Source organism: Gymnogyps californianus, chromosome 2 (genome assembly GCF_018139145.2).
Source record: "Gymnogyps californianus isolate 813 chromosome 2, ASM1813914v2, whole genome shotgun sequence".
In the NCBI taxonomy this organism is placed as follows: domain Eukaryota; kingdom Metazoa; phylum Chordata; class Aves; order Accipitriformes; family Cathartidae; genus Gymnogyps; species Gymnogyps californianus.
Window position 1 is genome coordinate 115,259,356 of NC_059472.1, and position 20,048 is coordinate 115,279,403.

The window sequence follows — 20,048 nt, forward strand, 5'->3', positions numbered from 1 at the left end:
GGTCCAGGGCAGGGGTAAGGTGTGCACGCAGCCGTGGGGCTGGGGGTGCCCGTCTGCCTCCGGGTGGGCCCCCGTCTCAGGCACCCAAGCTGTTGTGCGACGGCGTGCTTGTCGTGGAGGGTGGGTGTGTGCCGAACCACTGGGTGCAGGAGTACCTGAGCGTCCCGGTTATGGGAACCTGCCCCTGCGCTGGCGTGCGTCCGTGCATTTGTTCACTTATCCATGTTTCTGTGTGCGTGTGTGTGTGTGCATGCAGAAAGGGGACTTAGGCATAACGGTGCATACGTGCATGCGTGCACACCCAGGCGTGCCGATGGAGAGGGCCTGCACAGATGAGTGTGCACCTGTGTAACGGAGGTGCGTGCTTGCACGCTTGGGTGCCTGCAGAAGGATGTGAGTCTTTGCATGTACTTGTGGAAGCATGCAGGCGCGCACGTGTGTGCAACCTGAAGTGTGATGTACCTCTAAGAGTGTTTTCCATCCATGATTTTTCGTATTTTTTCCAGTTTCATAGAATTCAAGGGTAGGGAGCAGATGGTCCATCAGGGTGCTACCTAGGAGCATGCAGTGACCCGCTGTCATACGCAAGTGCTTATGCACAGGGAACTATATGTCTGTATGTACGTATGTACACACAGGTGCATGTCAAAATCTCACAAGCGCTTGGATATTTTCATGTACATATGTATATAAAGGTTCGCGCTGAGATATCGAATGTCTGTCTGCAAAGAATGTGCATATTTGAATGTCAGTTTGACAGTGTATCTGAGTGTGCACCCAGGTCTATTTTTATATGTGAATAGTGCGAGGAAGCAGTTTTAGTTGTAAAGTGTATGGTAAGAGGTGTAGCGTTTGCACATACTTGATGAAGTGTGGATAGAAAAATGCCTTGTATCAAGGTTAGAGAAGCATGTTGCCTGTATCATAGATAACGGAGAAAATGTGCTTGTCTGTTCATGTTTTATCAGTATAATACTGACTGCATTCCTGAAAGAAGGTGTTACGCAAAAATTTTATTAAAAAGTATAGATGTCACACGTATCTTCACATGTCTGTCTCATACAGCCACTATGCCAGATTAACATGTATATTTGTATATTTGCATACAGTAGCATGTGTCTGTTCCGCAGCACTTTCATTTGCCATCTGAGAATGTATGACTGCACAGTTTTAATTGGGGAGCATGTGTAGGCCAACTGGGAAGTATAGCCCATTGTCATGTATGTGGTATATGTTTTGTAGATCTAGTCTTGCAATGCATTGATTGTTATTGCTCAGTGACAGTAGGTAACAATGCGAGACATCCTTTTTTGCTGAAGATTTCCTACTAATATGGCATATTTTCATCTGTTAGTTTCCTGTAGTTTCAATAGTTAGCATCATCTCCTCAGAGTCTTTAAAGGACTGAAATTAGTGCCATGCTAATGACGCTGTCTCACTACCTGGTTTAAATGATTTGAAGAAAGTCTGCATTTAAAATTCTATTCCTTAATAATATTTTTAGATTAAATGTGAAACAACCATCAGGGCAAGAGTTCTCATATTGGCCACTATGCCTCAGTCTGTGATCTGAAGGGAGGAGCTCCAGTGGGAATGCCAAGATAGTTCAAACTCTGAATGTATTTGCTGGTTGACTTGTCAGATATCACTGCCAGTGGAGGTCACATTCATAGTGGCACTTTCATTTTCCCCAAGACAAAGACTACCTTCTTAACTAAGAACTTTAGAAACCCCCACTCACGCTGCTGATGCAGTGATAACATTCATTGTTCAGTCAAGCTCCATTTGGAAGCTGAAGTCAAACTTCATCCACATATGTAACTTAACAGATAGTTTTCCTGCCTAGTTCATAGATAATTATCTATTTAAAAAAAAAAAAAAAAAGAAAAAAAGAAAAAATATGAAGGGCATTTTTTATTAATGACAGAATGATGAATGCATCAGGATTCAGTTTGGGAGTTTAGTTCTGGGACACATGTAAGTCATTGCTTTTCATGTATCCCAGAAGACAGGAAGCCTGATTTGACATCATTAGACTTGAAGCTCTTTAATCAATATTTTTCTGAAATGCTCCACTGTTACAGCAGCTGTCATGCCATCCAAGGTCCCTGTGGCCATTCTGAACAGAGTAATTATAAGCCTGAAAAATTGTTGAGGTGAAAAAATTTTGAAGACCCTAACAGATTAAGAAACTAAATTTTATTCTGTTTCCTGTGCTGTGTGGGTTTTGCAAATAAGTTATATATTGCTCCACAGAAGTCTGATGTGGGGTGTTAACTGCCATTGTTGTAGGGGCTTCAGTTGAGTTAATTTTTAAGGGAATCAGAAGGCAGTGCTGTGTTGAAAACCATATAAATCAGTTCTGCATGTCACATGTTCTTTTAAAAAACTGTTAAATGTGCTTCGTATTTTGATACGTTTCCTACAATCACAGGGAAATGGCAGGCAAGAAGAAAGAAATCCAACTCCAGGTATATATCCTAATTACTTGAACAATTCTAAAGATGAATAGATTTTTTTCTGCCTTTTTAAGATGTTAAAATGTCAATTCATTTTATTTCAGGCTATAATAACCAATCAAAACCAGTGGGATGAAATGCTGCTGACAAAAGGTGTAGTAGGTACTAACTGTTACTATTTTCTGTATAATCTCTCATGAAGACATGTACAGTTTTTCATACTTATATGTCATATCATCTTTAATAGATACTTGTCATAAATCTAGAAGACTAGTGCCGTATTATCTTTTAAAGAAAGGTTATATGAATATATTTATAAATGTATATATTGTGTTTATGAATATACGCTGTCTTCTATGATAAATAAATACTTTTCACAAATCATATTATCCATTATTTTATCCACTGTTATACACCAATGTTTAGAAAATGCCTTTCCAATGTGGTATTCTGTATGGTAGGGGGTTGGACACTTCTGTGGAAGTTTTTCCCTAAAATCTTGTACAGACTAAATTAATACTGTACAGTTGTACTTAGCAGTTAATTGGTCAGCATTCTCGAGAGTGCATGTTCTATGATGTCTATTATCCCCAGTTTTCAGTTCGCTCAGTCCAATAACAATGTCTCCTAGGTCTCCTAGGAATAGTATTTGGGTATAAGGAACAAATCTGTAATGCGATCATATCTACAGAGGAGTAGTAACAGGAAAGAAATGATCTGCATGGGCTCAGAGAGGTAAAAATCCTGTAGAAAAAAGATCTAGATAAGAATGAAAACCAACAGTGGGAAAAGAAAAAGAACAATTAAAAGGAAAAGGAATATGTTTGGATTAATCATCTCAAATAGTATTGTCAAGTAGGTTGTTGATGTCAAAAATAATTGACGTAGAAGAGGAAACCATGATGTATCCACTGAGTACATTGATGTATTCATGATGCATTCATTGACTAGAAGTGGACTGAAAGATGCATGTGAACGCCTTCCTAGTACTGTTCCAACACACTCATAAATACTTCTCATTTTATAAGTTCCACAAGTCAGCTGTTTGTAATTCCAAACTATTACATTTTAGTAATAGATGTGTATCAAGCTTGGTGTGGTCCTTGCAAAGCTGTGGTGAATTTATTCAGAAAACTGAGGAACGAGTTTGGTGAAGATGATGTGTTGCATTTTGCAGTGGTAAGGATGTCTGTCAGTGGTAAATTCTGTCTGGAACTTTATTTACATTTTATTTTAAATATATCTTTTTATCTGTCTGCATATACAGAGCTTTCATTTTACTGTCTTTACACCAAGTCATCATAATTTTGGCCTGGTTGCCTCTTCTTCTGCATATCTCCTCATAAGACTTTGTTTAGAGGTAGATTAGAAATGGTAATAAATATGGAAGGAGATATAATAGAAAGGGAGCTGATATCCCACAACTTATGTTTTCCTTGATGAGATTGCAGAAACATTCAAAAGCCAGCCTATATGATTTTTAGTTTTAAGTCTCTACATTATGGATTATCACATTTAAAATTCTTACATCCCTGAAAAATGCTGTTACACCTTTTTCCCAAATATTCCCTTGTATTTCATTTTTAAGAGAACAAGAAGGGGGAAATGAAAAATAAATTATCACAAAACTGTAGTAGTAAAAATATTCCTCTACACTAGTAGTATAAAATAGGAGGTATATATCATATTTAAAGTAGATAAATTTGTTTCACAGATTCAGTTCCTCCCAGATGTTGACCAAGCTCATCCTTTTTCATGTTACTGAAAACTTTCAAATGCCTGATCAAAGCATTTTTGCAGAAAATACATGTATTGTTTATACACAAAAAAGCAGGCAGTTATGTTCAGAGGTAATCTCAAGTACATTTATACAGTTGACCACATGTCACAAAGAACTCAATACAGTGGATAATCTCTTCTGTCAGGACTGCATGGACTACTTCCTCATTTATGTATGTTATTATAACCTACATGGGAAAACAGTATTAGGATAAGGTATTTTTCTGTGACTAGCTGCTGTAATACGAAGGGAGGCCAATCCCGTGTTACCAAGCCAGTTCTTTCTTTATCACCAGCAAATGCCATAAGGACTGCTAGTTGTATTTAAGACTGCAGTTTGAGTGTGTAACACCAAAGTATATAAGGCTGCAGTTTTCTTGTGGGCAAAAAGGTGTTTATATATATATATATATATATATGCATATGTATACACACTTATGTAAGTAAATAATCTTCTTCATCTGACTTCAGGCAGAGGCTGACAGCATTCCGACTCTGCAACCATTTAGGAATAAATGTGAACCTGTGTTTCTTTTTTGTGTTGTAAGTACATCACATCAGTTTCTTTTAATGTGCTGCCTACGTTTGCCTTAATTTTTCAGTAGATTAAAAAGAAATGTGAAGTTGTACAAATCATATCTTTACATTTTACAGTATGTAGGATCATGTCATCAGATGTTGTTTACCTGAGGCTGTTTCCCATGCCTAAATGTGTGGTTCTCGAGCACATTTTTGTTGTGGCTGCTGCACATACAGCCACAGAAGATTTGTGGTAGCCACAGTTTTGGTAGTTACTTAGTGAGAAATCCATGTAAGTTTTCCAGGGTTGCCTCACATAAAGTGCCTCCACGTGGCTACACTGAAATGATTATTTTATGCACACTTTCCCTCAGGCAAAGAGTTTACATTTCCTGCCACTTCAAGGTTTTTAAGATAAACAAATAAAACTGTGTTTTTCAAACCTGAGCAATTGTAACAATTAATCATATATTTATTATCTCTCACTGATGGATACAGAAGGATTGTTCTCCTAGGACTCCACTGTAGAACACTGCTCACTTAGGAGGCAGTGCATTTTTTGACTTGAGGGTGCCAGGATTTGAATTCCCACAACTAGGGGCCAAGAACAACGATACTTTCAGGACACTTTCAGGTTTGAATCTGAACGCTGCCAAGTGAAGTTAGCAGTATCTTTGATCACCAGTAGTTAGCTTCACTATGGTGCTCCTGAATGTGACAGAGCACGCACTGAAACGTAACGCAAATAAGAAGATAGAAAACTCCATGTTATAGAAATTAAGAGCTAGCAAATTCCATATTTGCATTTACTTCTGACTGTACTACTAATGGTGAGCCTAGAAATAAACATGGAAAATTAGGTAGAGAAGGAAGGAAGTAAAAGCAAGAAAGCGTCATTCTGGACTAGTAGAGGCAGTAGTAGCTTTGGTATTCACTTCAGTGGGCATAGGAAGTGGTCCTGTTGCTGCATAGCAAGATATAGCATGTTCCAAAACTCAAGTAAATGCATAAACTAAGTGACGAGAACTCACCAAGAGTGTTATTTTCTCTTTTACAGAATGGCAAAATTATTGCAATAGTGAGAGGTGTAAATGCTCCTCTTATAAGTAAGAAAATAACAGAGCTAGTGCAAGAAGAGAGGGAAATTGCAGCTGGACAGAAGGAACGTGCCAAGGTACTCACAAAACAGATACTTAAATATAAATGAGTATTTTTATTACACTTACATGGTTTCTTTCCATGCCTGTGATAGTGGTTTTGGTAATGTTTCATTTTTTGTATTTTTTTCTTAACAGTAAAGTGACATATGGGGGGGGTTAGAGATTTCCATTAAACAGTACTTTATAAAAACTTAAGAAATTTACAAGTTAGCCTATTAATGCAAGAAATGGAGAGATGGACTAAATGTCACTAGCACATAGAGGTTTTAGTCATCTTTTTTCTTTCAGAACTGAGTATTTTTCATATATAACTTAGTAACAGTGTATCGTATGAAACAAATAAAGACATGGGAAATAGTCATGTCATTGCTTATTTTGAGTGGAAATGGAGATCAAAGAACTCTACTTACAGTAAAAGGAATCTTTTAACAAACTATAGCTCAGTTAAGGAAAATCAGGCTAACCCAAGGTCTTTCGTAAAATTGCTTGCTTTCCAGGGTAGCAAATATGTTCTTACATTAAGATAAAAGTGTTGTAAAGATCTGACAGCTGTGTTTGGTGACTTCAGCTTTGCACTGGTGATGTACTTTTACTCTATTTGCAATTACCTTAGGTAGATGAACTTGTTTTCCTAGAAGACAAATCATCAGAAGAGACTGTGGAGGAGACTGTACCTGAGGGTAAATGCATATGATTTATTTTAGAAATGTTAACAGAAAGAAAAAGAGCAAATGTCTTTTTAGTTGTTTGATTAAGAATTGGGTATGTCCAGCACCAATAGATCTTCCTTTGATTGGGTTAATAATATGACAGGCTATGATTGAGGATATCAAACTGAGGGGAAGCTTTCTTCTGTAAGGAATTAAGATATCGGACTGTCATCATTAGTACTTTCACCCCCTGCTTTGGGAACCTTCAGACTTCGGGTCCCTGGCACATAGCAGCAGTGCCATGTGCCAGGGAATTTTCCTGTGTAAAAATAGTGCCTGAAAGTCACTTCTACACAGTCCCTGTGTTAGCTATGCTCTTTTGTTGAGGTGGTGTTTGTTAACCCTTGGATGTTCTACAGGAATACCAAGATGGGGGCAACCTGAGAGGATTGGAAGAGTTAATCTGTGAAGGAATGGCATGCCTTGTATCTCAGATTATTTTTAATTAACTCTTTCACCGGATTAGATTTAAGAGCTAAAGAACAGACTTACATAAGAGCATAAATCCACGATAGTAGGATAAGGTTCCAAAAAGACTGAAAAACAAGCACCATCCTGTTTGTGAGTCTCATGTCTATGATTTATCTCAGGCTTGTCATGAGCTGGGACCTACATCTTTTCTATTCTTATTGTTATCTGTGGCTACTGAAGCTTCCTACTGCTTCATATATGCACAGAATGCTGTTCAGCAACGTTGAGATGGAATAAACTCCTCCATCCTCTCCTTCTGCTTGATTCTTTTCCTGTGAGAAGGCATTAGATCACAGTCACGGATTAAGTCATGTCCCTTCTCCTTCCTCTTCATGCCTTCTTTATTGTATGGTTCAAGTGACATATTCCTGACCTCAGCTTTAGCTTATTTTTTTTTACATAAACCCTCTGAGACCTAGTAGTACAGCATTACAAATCCTTTAGCAAGTATATACAGACTTCACACTAATCCACAGAACCTAAATGTGCGGCAAAATCAGGGAACAGAGTTTTCAGCTTGGGTTCAGCTTCAGGGTAGGGGATCCCACAGAAGCCATAATACACTAATATTTTGTGGTAATATTTTCCTTATCACATGCAGGTGCCTATGAGTGTTTTCTAGTATTGGAAACAAGTAGTAGTCTGGTGTTTCCGTTAGAGCTATCATTAAGTTGTTCTGCAGTGTTTGGGATCTGATTGAATTACATTCTAATGCTTAACTGTAAACCTCAGATTCTGCAAAGATGATGTAGTTTATATTCTCTTCTGACCACTTTCTGTGATTTTGCAGGGATCTGTATGCTATGGATGTTGTAACAGTATGTCTACAACCAGGAACATCTCTTGTTTTAAACATTAGATTGTGTTAGCAAGCATGTGTTACTTCAACAGTTACTTGTTGCAAATGACTTCAGCATCCACAGTGCTGAGGAAACAAACATCTACTATGACAAGAAATGTATATTTTACTGGAAATCTCCAATATTCATACAGATTTTCACTTGGTGAATTTTCCTTAGTAATATTCATTCCTTTCACATTTCTAATCTTGTACATACAGAGATCCCCAGACAAAGCATCCATCTTAAACTGCAGTTTTTCCACCACATCTAGCTGCATGTGAACCATTTCTCCACCGCATTACCCAAAACGCCAGTGGTTCATCAGGAATGTGGATTCCAGAGATCCCTAGACAAAGCATTCATCTTAAACTGCAGGTTTTCCACCACATCTAGCTGCATGTGAACCATTTCTCCACCGTATTACCCAAAACACCAGTGGTTCATCAGGAATGTGGATTCCAGGGATGGACAAGGATGGTCCTGCACTCCAAGACACGCTTTAAGTGCTGGAGTCACTTATTTTTTGGAATCACTGTTTGGCCATCTCAATATTGAAATGGAGAATTATCTAGAGAACCCCACTTGTAAGTAATGGAAAATTTAGTTGTGTATTTATTTTGATAAATGTATTCATTGGCACAATTTTTTCCCTTTTCCAGAAGAAGTAGTCAGATATTCTGTTGGAATTATAAAACCTGATGATGTCTTAGAGGGACGCGTAGAAGAAATTAAACAAAAGGTAGATAGAATTTGAAAAGATTCATTCATCCTATTTAGTTAAGAGGCATAGTAGCAAGATGCAAGATTAAGTAGATCCTAATTTATGCCTAGGGTTTAGAACAAGATCTGTTAATGCTTCTTTGATAAGGATGATAAAAGCATGATAATTTTGACCTGAAATAATACGGTATTCAGATTAATACTATTGCTTTAATATTTTATGTAAGTAGATGAGGTATGACATTGATTCGTACTGTGCTGATCAGCGACACATGAAATCTACAAACAGAAAAGTCTCTTTTTTTCCTCATATTGCAATAGAAATGAGAACTAGAGATTGTGGTGGTGAAGTCAAATCTTCACACAGCATCTTAAAGAATTGTAGGCACACATAAATCAACTAGCCAGTTCCTTATGGAGGAGAGTGTGTGCACAGACACGTATGACAATATATGCGTGTAGATGGTGAGGTTAATTCATGTGCACTAGTAATTGTACGCTAATATTTGTCAGTAGTGCAATATTTGTTCCTGCAGTGAAGAATGCGATTCCAGCAAGTATGCAAGGGTGCATCCAAGGATTCAGTATTTAAGCCATCACACAGTGAAAGAAAAATTCTTTTGCCTTTCAGAATATGATACTATAGTAATGCTCGTTTCAATTACAGGAATTTCTCACTGTTTCTGTTACAAAAATGCCTCATAACACTATATATCAAGATAAAATTATGCTAATTTTAAAAAGTGTTATGACAGGGCCAGTGACCTTTGCAGGAAAAAAAATCAGAGCGTTGTATATGTTGTTTCTGCAATTATTCTACCTTGGCCAGAAAGGAAGGAAGCTCAGTAAAGGCAAAAAAAGCAGACTGTGCTTGAAAGCAATTTAGCTGGAGCTGAGCAGCTGCTAGCTGGCTCTGCCTTTGCACTGCCTTATGAGGTGTGTACCCATACTGTTTCCACACTCAAACTTGTCGAGGCAGCCTGGAAACACTCAGCAGCATCATACAGGCTTTTAAAGAGCAGAGTGCTGGTAAGCAGGCTAATATGGGCATATGATCAGTATTGGGGCTGGGTAGTGCCTTTGTTGTTTAAATATTAGTATATGGTATAAACCTCATACCAGTGGACTATAAATTTTGATATAGGTCATGTAAGTGTGCATCTCTTATACTTGAATTTAGTGCAGTAATGTAAATTAAAATAGATAATCATAAAATAGATTTTATTTTTGTTTATTTGTTGTTTCTAAAGCCAAATAGTTTAGCCTAATACAACAATTCTTGACAAGTACACATTTATATGACTACTATGATTATAATATAGTTTATAATAACATTTTTAGAAGTGGTTGCATGTTAATCACTCACAATGGTTAAAACAAGTTTATTCAATGTTAAATAAAAGGGATTATTAACTACTGAATGAATACATACATTGAACTGCACTACATTTTTCACAAACATTTCCTTAGTGGACATTGTAATCTTGAATTTAGTGCTTTGAAAAGCTGGAACTTCAGTTTAGGCATACATAGCAGTTATATTTCGAATACTTCAGAGAATTTTAAACTTAAGATAACTTCCAAAATCAATCTTTAGATTTACAGTAACATATGATTTTGTATATATCCATTTTCAAATGCCACTGAGTAATAACTGAATAATTGCAGATTAGAGATGCAGGATTTGACATTAAAACAGCAGAAGAGAAAATGCTAACTGAAGAGCAAATCAGAGTGTTCTATGCCCGGAATAAAGAACAGGTAAAAACAAACTAAAAACCCAAACAAAAGGAACAGGTAAAACATATCACTGTAGCTATATGTGTTTGCAAATCCCTGTCTTGTAAATTTTTAGTATGTTGAAGAACTGAATTAATGTAGATTTAGTACATATTAAAAAGGAGATATTATCTCTCTTTTTTTCTTACCAACTCATACAAATATGGCTTGGTAGCACTCTAACATTCCAACTGAATTAAACTGAACTCCAATTAAATACCAAAAGATTTTGTGGTTCTTTATGTTATCAGAATGTATATGACCCTTAGTCATGACCCTAAACATAGGCTGATAGGTGCTGAAATGTAACACAAAACCAAAATGCAGTCATCTATATGACAGTATGTATCTATTTGACACATACTCTTTCAGCCAGAAAATAAGTGATAGTATATATTACATTTTTTCTTCTTTACGTCTTTTATCATGGGGCAGTACTGGGAATAAGCACATGCACAGGCAGAAAGAGAAAGCATCTCCATTGAATTTTATTTTTCTGGCGCTATCCTATATTAGGGGACAACAAATAGCTAAGAACAGACAGAAAGTTCAAGAAAACAATGAAATTATGCTGGTCACCATTAAATGGCAGTGGTCTAGCAAACTAGCACCTGGATATTGTCAAGTGCTTTGGCAGTGTGATAGCTAAAGTTAACTCTACAGAAGGATCTGAATCACAAAAATGAAGCTGCTTAGCAAATATTTATACCTTCTCCTATTTAAGATCTGCATATGATAGACAGAGGCTGGAATTATATGCAGACAACTAGTTCATTTGATATTATTGGAGGGACCAATGGAAGGGATCAATGAAAGGGTTGGCATAATCAAAAGAAGAAGCTGGGAAAGTGTTCCTGTGGCATTCCAAAAGAATGAGAGTGAGACAAGATGGTTCCTACTGAAGCCAGAGGGAAAAAAGAAATCTGATAGTAATCACCAGATGGCTGCACTATGGTTTAGAAAGGAAGCAACAGGGAGAGCTTGTAAGGAATCGTGAAGAGCTTGGTTTTGGCAAAGCTGGGATTCTAGTTTAGACAGAGATAGTTTTGAAATAGAGGTTAAAAAAAGTCATCTTCATGGGAACAGCAGCCAGATTTGAGATTAGTTAGGTGTAGAGGGAGACGTGGGAGGAACAAAGACAGAGAAAAAGCATGCAATGTTTGATATATGGCAGCACTACTACACCGTGGCAGATCCTAACCAACATTAGGACAGGGAGAATAACAAAACTACTATGAACTATTAGAAGTGGTCCAGCAGGGCCTATGTGTATTGAGAAGCCAATTATTTGCCATTCTTTAAGTGTAATTTTAAGCTGAAAAATAATTATGTTAAAGTGACAATATAGAATATAGATTCCTTTGTGCTCAGTGGGCAAAATTATTCCTGATTTAATACTCTGCAAGCTTGCTGAAGATCCAGAGGCTGCCTATTATAACAGAATGGAGACTCAAGGCAATAGACCTTCAGATATAACTGGAAGTAGAAATTGTTTCCTTTTAATGATGAAGCTGGATGATCCAGGACAGCCAAATCTAGTAGCCACATCTATTTCTTCTAATGCGAGCAAGCATACTTTTGAAGCCACAACAGTATAAATACTCCCTTTATGCATCGTACTAAATGTTTTTATACTTGCATTCCTTCTGACTCTTGCATTTGTTCATCTTGTGAAATGGGTTAAGTGCATGCATAGATATGAAGATAATTGAAAGAGAAAAGCAATGAATTGAAAGCATACATGTGAATATTTCATCCTCGTATTATTAAAGGAAAAATGTAACATACACAATCAAATGAGGGTGACTGGTAAAGAAAAGATTTAGTCAAATATTTAAAAGGAGAGAAGATACTTGAGGAAATTCACAATATTGAAGCAAAAGGTGACATACAAGGAAAAAAAGATTAAAAACTCACAACAACTTCAAAAGTTATTTTCTGATTAAAATGTACATGTATAGGATTGAAGATTGAAACTGAAGGAGTGAAAAGAACATAGCAAAGAGAATGAAGGAAAAGCCTACAAATGTCTTGCAAATATCTCAGTGTTATGTATTTACAGCCAGCTACATGATTTTTAGTTTCAAAAATTATGCATGGACCTGCATTGCAGTTTGTTATGTCACACTATATGCGCTACTGCAAGCATAACATTTGATCACTTTGAGTTTCTAGATCATTTTCTTCACTCTTGTCATTTGCATTTTAACCTGGAAGAACATGTGGCACTTGCTTAATGTAGTTCTATGACTTCCTTTATCTCAATTAATTTTGTTTTAGACATTCTATAATGTTGTTGTCCCAAATGATTGATCAAAAAACTTCCCAAACAATTTCACAGTTTTGAGTAATGTATGTGAATGCCATTTTAGAACAGGAATTATAAGTTACTTTGGAAAGGACGGTCATCTCATTTCTGATGATAACTCAGAGTTCCTGCAATTCATAGGGGAAAAATTATGTTTTTTAGCCTGATTTTGATGATTTTGTTCGATTCATGATGAGTGGACCATGCCACATTTTGGTAATCGCTAAAAAAGAAGCAACTGATGCTATTCCTCACTGGAAAGAACTACGTAAATGGAGTGAGAGTGTGCCTGATGAGCCTGAGGCTGAGAAGGCAGACAGGTAACTACCAGTGAACATGTGTATGTATGGTTTAGTTACAGTATTCAGAGCACACCATAAACCAAGGCACATTCTTACAGACACTCACGTGGCCGTTTGTGCAGGGTCCAGGGAGCAGGCAGGGTTCTTCACAGGACCACCACTAGAGATGCAATCACAGTTCCTGTGGCAACACAGAAACTCCATGCTTCCTAGGTAAAGAACACAAGCAAAGGGCACTGATCTCTTGCTGTTTCTGAACTAGCCTTGAATGGGTTGTTAGACCAATGGGAACAGCGCTCACTTCAAAGCTGATGTAGTCTGTGCAATTCCGCTTCATCCTAGTTCACCCAGACAAAGTGACTGCCAGCATTGCCCACTGAGGGTTGCACTCTTGCCCATGTTTACTCCTATGTATGCTGGGAAGCTGTAGATGTGGCCCAAGGGAGACCAGGGGACACCTGAAGCATGCTGTGCTCCCTGGGACCACTCTGTAAAAGCCAGCAAACAAGTGGGAGGGTTTTGGGTTTTATTCCCCCCTGCCCCTGCCAAGATGCATAAAAACATTGTAAGATACCATCTTGAAATGTCTGTTTTTCTCCTATGCCAAGTATTTGTAGAGAATTTTTAAAGAGGATGATAGTTGTACACACAGCATCAGATAATGAAGAGAGTGTTCACAAAAATTCGAATATTGGATCAAGTTTTATATTTAAACAAGAGATTTACTTAAAGCAACATGAATTTAAATACTTTGTTCCAAAAAAGGACTTGTCAGAATAATTGATATTTTTATTGATGCCTGCTGTATCCCTTTCTGCATTAATTTAGTACAACTGGGGAATATTGCATTTTCTGTAAGTGGCCAAGAGTGACTGTATTTACATAGCTAAATAAACCTTAGAAATACAAGCAAGTAACAATGAGAAGTATCTCTGTTAAAGACAATTCTGTAGTGCTATCGTTTTTATGATCATGCTGTACATGGATTAAACACAATCCTTTTATTGATCATTCACTATACACTGTACACTTGTCAGTAGTAATTCTGTCTAGTGAAACAGAGAGACTATTTTGAATAATCTAGAGGGGAATTAGAAGAGCCGCATGGCTGAGATTTCTCTTTCATAGTACATGACAAGGCACTTTTTGAGAAGATTAATGATTCTCTTAGAAACATTACTTTAATCATGAATCTGAATTTAATAAAAACTTAGTTTGGCATTCTACTCTTATGTTTCACTAAACTTTAAGAAAGTACATCTTCAAGAAGTCAACTGTTAAGACAACGCATGCAGTGACTTAAATACTGTATTGCTTTGTGTCTCATTAGGTTGGAAGGAACTGTGGAAACTGAGAGTATATTAAATGCATGTGATGTGCAAGACAGTGTAGAAGATGCCAGCAGACAACTTGCCTTCTTTTTCCCAAATTTTGATATAAAGAAGACAGACCAAAAAGTTGAAAAGACTTTGGCCTTAATTAGACCTTCTCTTTTAAAGGAAAGACGACGTAAGTGTTAATAACTATGTTTTCTATCTAGGGTATATGAAAAGTCTCATACTTTGAATTTTAAAAATTCTAACTATTAATGAAATGTTCTTAGGTTATATTGTCTCCCCAGCATTAAGTCAACAGTAATCTTTGTCAGGAAAAAAGTTACATGGTTAATGTTTTTGATATATTGAGAATGTAAATGTCACTGCTATTTTGTTCCTTTAGTTGATTTTTGAAGAACGTCTTTAGATTGTATATTTGGATGGAATGTTTCTAGAAGACCTCTCAGAGAAGCTGGCATTTTCAAAGTATAGTACAGGGGATCATACCTCCTACCATAATAAAGTACCTGATATTATTCTTGAATGGCAGGTCCAAGGTAGATTAATGGCAAGGTGAAAAAGATCCGACCCAGGATGTTCTATGCTGCATAAGGCAGTGCTGCACAAGGGCAGGCCTATACAGACAACGTTTTACAGATTAAATGAAAAAATCTACCCCATTAGCATGAAGTTCCATTCAAACAAGTTGCCTTTTCTTCTCAGGCATATATTTGCATTTCTTCCTAGATTCTAGATAGCATTTTTATTTCTAACTTGAGAATCTCTGTACTTGAAATAACCTATACACAGAGATCTGAAAGACTACAATTTTGTCCTCTTCTTGTGTATTTGTTTTCTTGATTGTTATCTAGTATGTTGCTTAGAGCAGCAGTTCTGCAGTCCATGTGTAGGTAATTATAGAGTAATTTTGACTTGTGCCACATACTGCTTAGTTACGCATGTGTTCTTGTAAGAGTTAAATGAATATCCACCTATTCAAAATCCTTAGACCTTCTTTTGGTGATAGTACCACATATCATATTTCTCAGTCAGGAATTCCTACTGAGGTTTCTGAAGTGAGAGAAAGCCTTAAGAAGGTGAGCATCAGCTTTCTGAGTGTCCAGGCAACTACTGAAGCCCTCTAGCAGTTGCTTTAAATTAGTTTTCTGTTCTTCAGTTAGGAAATTAATTCACCTGTAAAAATTTAACATTATAATTGGAAAGTCCATGTCATTTCTTTGCAAGTGTGCAAATTAATGAATGGATGGCAATTTAGCATTATTTCAATATGTTAAACAGATTCTATCATGCAAAGAATAAAGGATGATGGCTTCAAAATCGCAATGCAGAAAGAAATAATCCTATCTGAAGAACAAACACGTGAATTTTACAAAGAGCATGAAAATCAAGACTACTTCCCAGTCCTTCTAGAGCAAATGACCAGGTACGTCGAATGAAAAATGAGAATGTGGATATATAAATAAGACTGAAATTTTCACAATGAATAATTAGCCTGAATAATACCTGGCTACAAGATACCCATGTATCTGAGAGTTTAGTAAAACTCAAAACAGGATCAGATAACTGCAGATAACGAGATAATTCCCAAGTCTAGCAGATAAATAAATGAGGCTTTTGAAAATTACTAGCTACTCCATATCTCTGTATGTATGATGTTGAAGTCAGAGGCCAATTCCATTGACTTGGGTGAAACCAGCTGAGCTGTGCTCTGGCGGGCTGCATTTAGGTTGTCTGTAGGAGAGCTCTGAAATCTTCATCCAGGCTACGTGCTGGATTCCTTGGGGAGGAAAAATAAATCATGTTTGGATATTGCCTTCATATGAAGTAGGGATATGGCTGGGACAAAAACTTAGGAGCTGATCAGCATTTTTATGTCTTATAATAAAGACATAGCCCAATTCTATAACATTCTTGCTGTTGTGGTAACATTCAGTAACTTTGAAATTTAAATTCGTGTTTAAGCCACATAAGGTTTTATCAGACTGTAGCTGTTTAAACAGAGATTGGTTTTAAAATCCTCCAGTACTAGGGCTTGTTTTCCTAGCCTGGACTATATATAATCAAATTACTTTTACAAATTACAGAGAGTTTAATATTCTTTTTTAATGCCAGTTTTCCCATTTTACAGTGGTCCAACTCTTGTACTTGCTCTAACACGAGAAAATGCTGTAGCACACTGGAGAGATTTATTAGGCCCAAAGACTGTTGAAGAGGCTAAGAAGGAAAATCCGAACAGGTAATACTTACAATAGTAAACCATCATTCACAGCTTCCAATTTACTTTCACATTCCTCATCTCAATGAATACCACATTCCAACTGGTGTAACTATAGTGCCATCATCTGGAAACTGATATATATTTCTGCAGTTTGTTAAGCTTTTCTTGGAAGAAGTGTTGTATTACACATAGAAACTATAGCATTTTTTGAGAAATAATGACTGCCAAACATAATGAAAAGCTGAGTTTAAAAAAGGTTATTCATGTGAAAGGAGGTCTCTTGAGTCAGAGAAATAATATTGGTAATATCTCATACTTACTATTTTTTTTTCTTGAAATAGCACCATTATTTTTTAGAACAGATGCTTATTTTCTCAGCTTAATGAAGTCTTTGTGTTAGTAGAATATTTTATTTGTGACTGAGTTTCTCCTACACATTTTATAAATGGACATCTTAGTTTTACCTGCTTATCGTGTTGTTCTAAAAAACTGCTGTGATATCATCTTACGTGTTGTTGACAGAAGCCCTGTTTCATTAAGAAAGAACTGGTATTACCTTGGAAATATAACAAGATGAGAGTTGGGAGGGAAGGTGTTCATATTTCAGGTGGTTAATTAAGAAGTTGATGGTTCTTTTTGTACACAATGAAGGCTTCCTACTCCTACAGAGAGATCATCAAACACTTAAGTCGTCAGATCAACATTAATTTATATTCACTGGATTAAGGCTAGTCATAGTTAAAGCTTAAAATGGCTATTCCTTTAAGTAACTTCACTCTTTTAATGACTCTTAGTTTACGTGCAAAGTACGCAGTCAACAACATACCTATTGGTCAGCTGCATGGTAGTTCTACACCTGATGATGCTCAGAAGGAATTACAGTTCTTCTTCCCTCAGGAGCACACTCTGGCACTAATTAAACCTGCTGCTGCTATGAAGCATAAAGGTAAGTGATCTAGAAAGTATGGACTATGTCTACTGATGTAATTTCTACAAAATATTAGCAATGTACACTGCAGTAAATCATGTCAGATGCATTCTTTTTATTCTCTGAAGTATTTTTTCCGTGCAGACAAATGCTTTTACAGGGCTTGCATAACTCATATTGAGGTCTCAAATGTGACATTTCTTTGCTTAAGTTGCCTATAGTTCTTTCTTCACAAGAATGGTGGTGAATTGAAGTGAGAGAGTTCTTAGCTAAGTTAAACTGTTTAAAAGCCAGGTACTTGTGCAAACTAGCTGCCCAGCATCCTTGTAAGTCAAAGGAGAGAGAGGCTTTCCAAATTCATGTTACTTAGACAGGTATCTCTACTGACTCAAAAGGGGTCATTGCTCAATTAGATACATTCCCATCCTTGGTTTAACTTGCCCTTAGACAAAGGGAATGAGGAGGAAAGGTCAAAGTAACACAATGTACAATTTGGAATTTTACCTTAAAGATTTTTGCTGCCACTTTTTTTAAACCCTATATCCAGAGCCTCTTCTTGGCATTCTTCTTTTCTATCCTAACAAATTTCAGTAATCTTTCTAATGTTAATTCATCATTGGCTTTTGTGAGTCTTTCTTCCCCTCTTGTAACAATCCAGATGATTGATTTTAGCAGGCCAGCTGGTGTGTGATAGAGCATTACAACTACAGTCCACGTTCTATCCAATGTGAGAAACAACAATGAATGCTACTGGTATAGTTTATAACACTCTGCATTTGTCACCTGCATAGAGATGGATTAGTGCAGTGTCAATGGTTTCTGTATATTTTAGAGGACTGTTGAAGTGTTTGTCATATTGTCCATGATTGTTTGATATTGTAAGTAGAATATTAATAAGTATTGGTGATTTTTTTTTTAAAAGCATCTAGTATTTTCTGAAACTTTTAAAATTTGGGGGGGGTTGCCAACTTTTAAATTTTTTTGCATCTGAACTTTTTACTTGTTTTTGCATGTAAACTGTTTCAATCAAGAATGAGTTTGCTTGTTATTCTCCTAGATGACATTATGCAAAAAGTTAAAGATGCTGGATTTACCATCTCAAAGATTAAAGAAGAAGCTTTAACTCATGAAATGGCTACACAGTTTTATAAGGATCACAAAGGAAAACCCTTTTATGAACAGTTAGTGACTTGTATGACTGAGTAAGTGTCTTGTTATACAATACTGAGGTATATGAGTATATGTCAAACTTTGAATTTACAGTGCCAACAAAACATGCTACACCCAAAGTAGGCTAAGGATTTTACACTCTGTCACTCTTTCTGGCAAGTTTAGTGGCTTCTAGCATGGAGTGCTCTTCCTTTAAAAGGAAGATTCAAAATTCTTTCCAAACTTATGGATAGTGACTATTATTCTGGGCTTTTTTCTCAAAAAAAGAACTAATTTCTAAAGGAATCCTTGTTCTTCCTGTGTAGGACAAATATCTTCCTCATAATATTGTTAGTATAGCTGTTGATGAAACAGTATGCATTGTCTTGCTTCAGAAATTATTGGGTGAGAATCTTTTTAGGACAAACAGTCCAAATCCAAATAGCTGATCATCATAATCTTTTTGGCTTTCAAATACAGGATATTGTCTTAAACAAAACACTCAGAAACAAATTTTAGAAGTTAAACAGTTTAACAAAATTCAGATAGCATAACGCTTATCATAACCCTTCATGGTACCTCTGAAGTCAAAGCTAAGTCTGCATCTCAGAATAGCGTAAGAGCTTCCTTATATTGATTTTACAGGGGCCCATCGGTGATAATGGTCTTAACAAAGCAAAACGCTGTGGAAGAGTGGAGGCAACTAATGGGTCCAACCGATCCAGAAGTGGCAAAAGAGACCTCTCCTGAATCAATTCGAGCTCATTTTGCACAAGATATTTTGTCTAATGCTGTTCATGGATCATCTAATAGAGAACATGCACTGAAAAGCATTGAGTGCGTATTTGGAGAGATTGATATAGATTGAACAATTAAGATGCAATCTCTGAAAATTGATATTCATGTCATTAGATGCATTTGTCTACCCAACCACCTATATTTTAGACTATATATACACACATTTTTTCCTTCATACTCCATCCATTTATCAGCCAGCTTTTTGTTAGCAGCTTTGCCATATTGCAAAGCATATCAATATAACAAGTAGTATCTCCTAGAAGTTTGATGTTAGTAATGATTTCTTTATGTATGCATAGTAGATAGCTTTTCTTTTATCATTTTAACAGATTTATGCCTTTTCAATAGTTCCAGGAGTCTAAGATGTTTTGTACATAACTACCTTAAAAAATCAGGGTCAAGGATGATCATTAAAACACTATTAATGACATATCCACTATGATATGGATGGAGTCCTCTAGTTCAGGCAGCCTACAAAGGAGAAATGCTGAAAGGTAGTGGAGGCACTGCTACAACATTGGCAGGGAGCAGCAGCAAGTGTGGGAATGCTCCACAAGGGAGAAGGAGCC

The 20,048-nt window shown here is 36.6% G+C and overlaps 1 protein-coding gene across 1 annotated transcript; it reads left to right on the plus strand.

The window, feature by feature from the left end:
- Positions 1 to 2,438: 2,438 nt before the first annotated feature.
- NME8 (NME/NM23 family member 8) lies at positions 2,439 to 19,549 on the plus strand. The gene is made up of 15 exons (XM_050915662.1): positions 2,439 to 2,471; positions 2,564 to 2,621; positions 3,532 to 3,638; positions 4,710 to 4,781; positions 5,815 to 5,931; positions 6,531 to 6,597; positions 8,600 to 8,679; positions 10,329 to 10,421; positions 12,910 to 13,067; positions 14,380 to 14,558; positions 15,665 to 15,809; positions 16,515 to 16,622; positions 17,399 to 17,550; positions 18,590 to 18,734; positions 19,327 to 19,549. The coding sequence occupies exons 1-15, from the start codon at positions 2,439 to 2,441 to the stop codon at positions 19,547 to 19,549; spliced, it is 1,737 nt and encodes a 578-aa protein (XP_050771619.1).
- Positions 19,550 to 20,048: the final 499 nt, after the last annotated feature.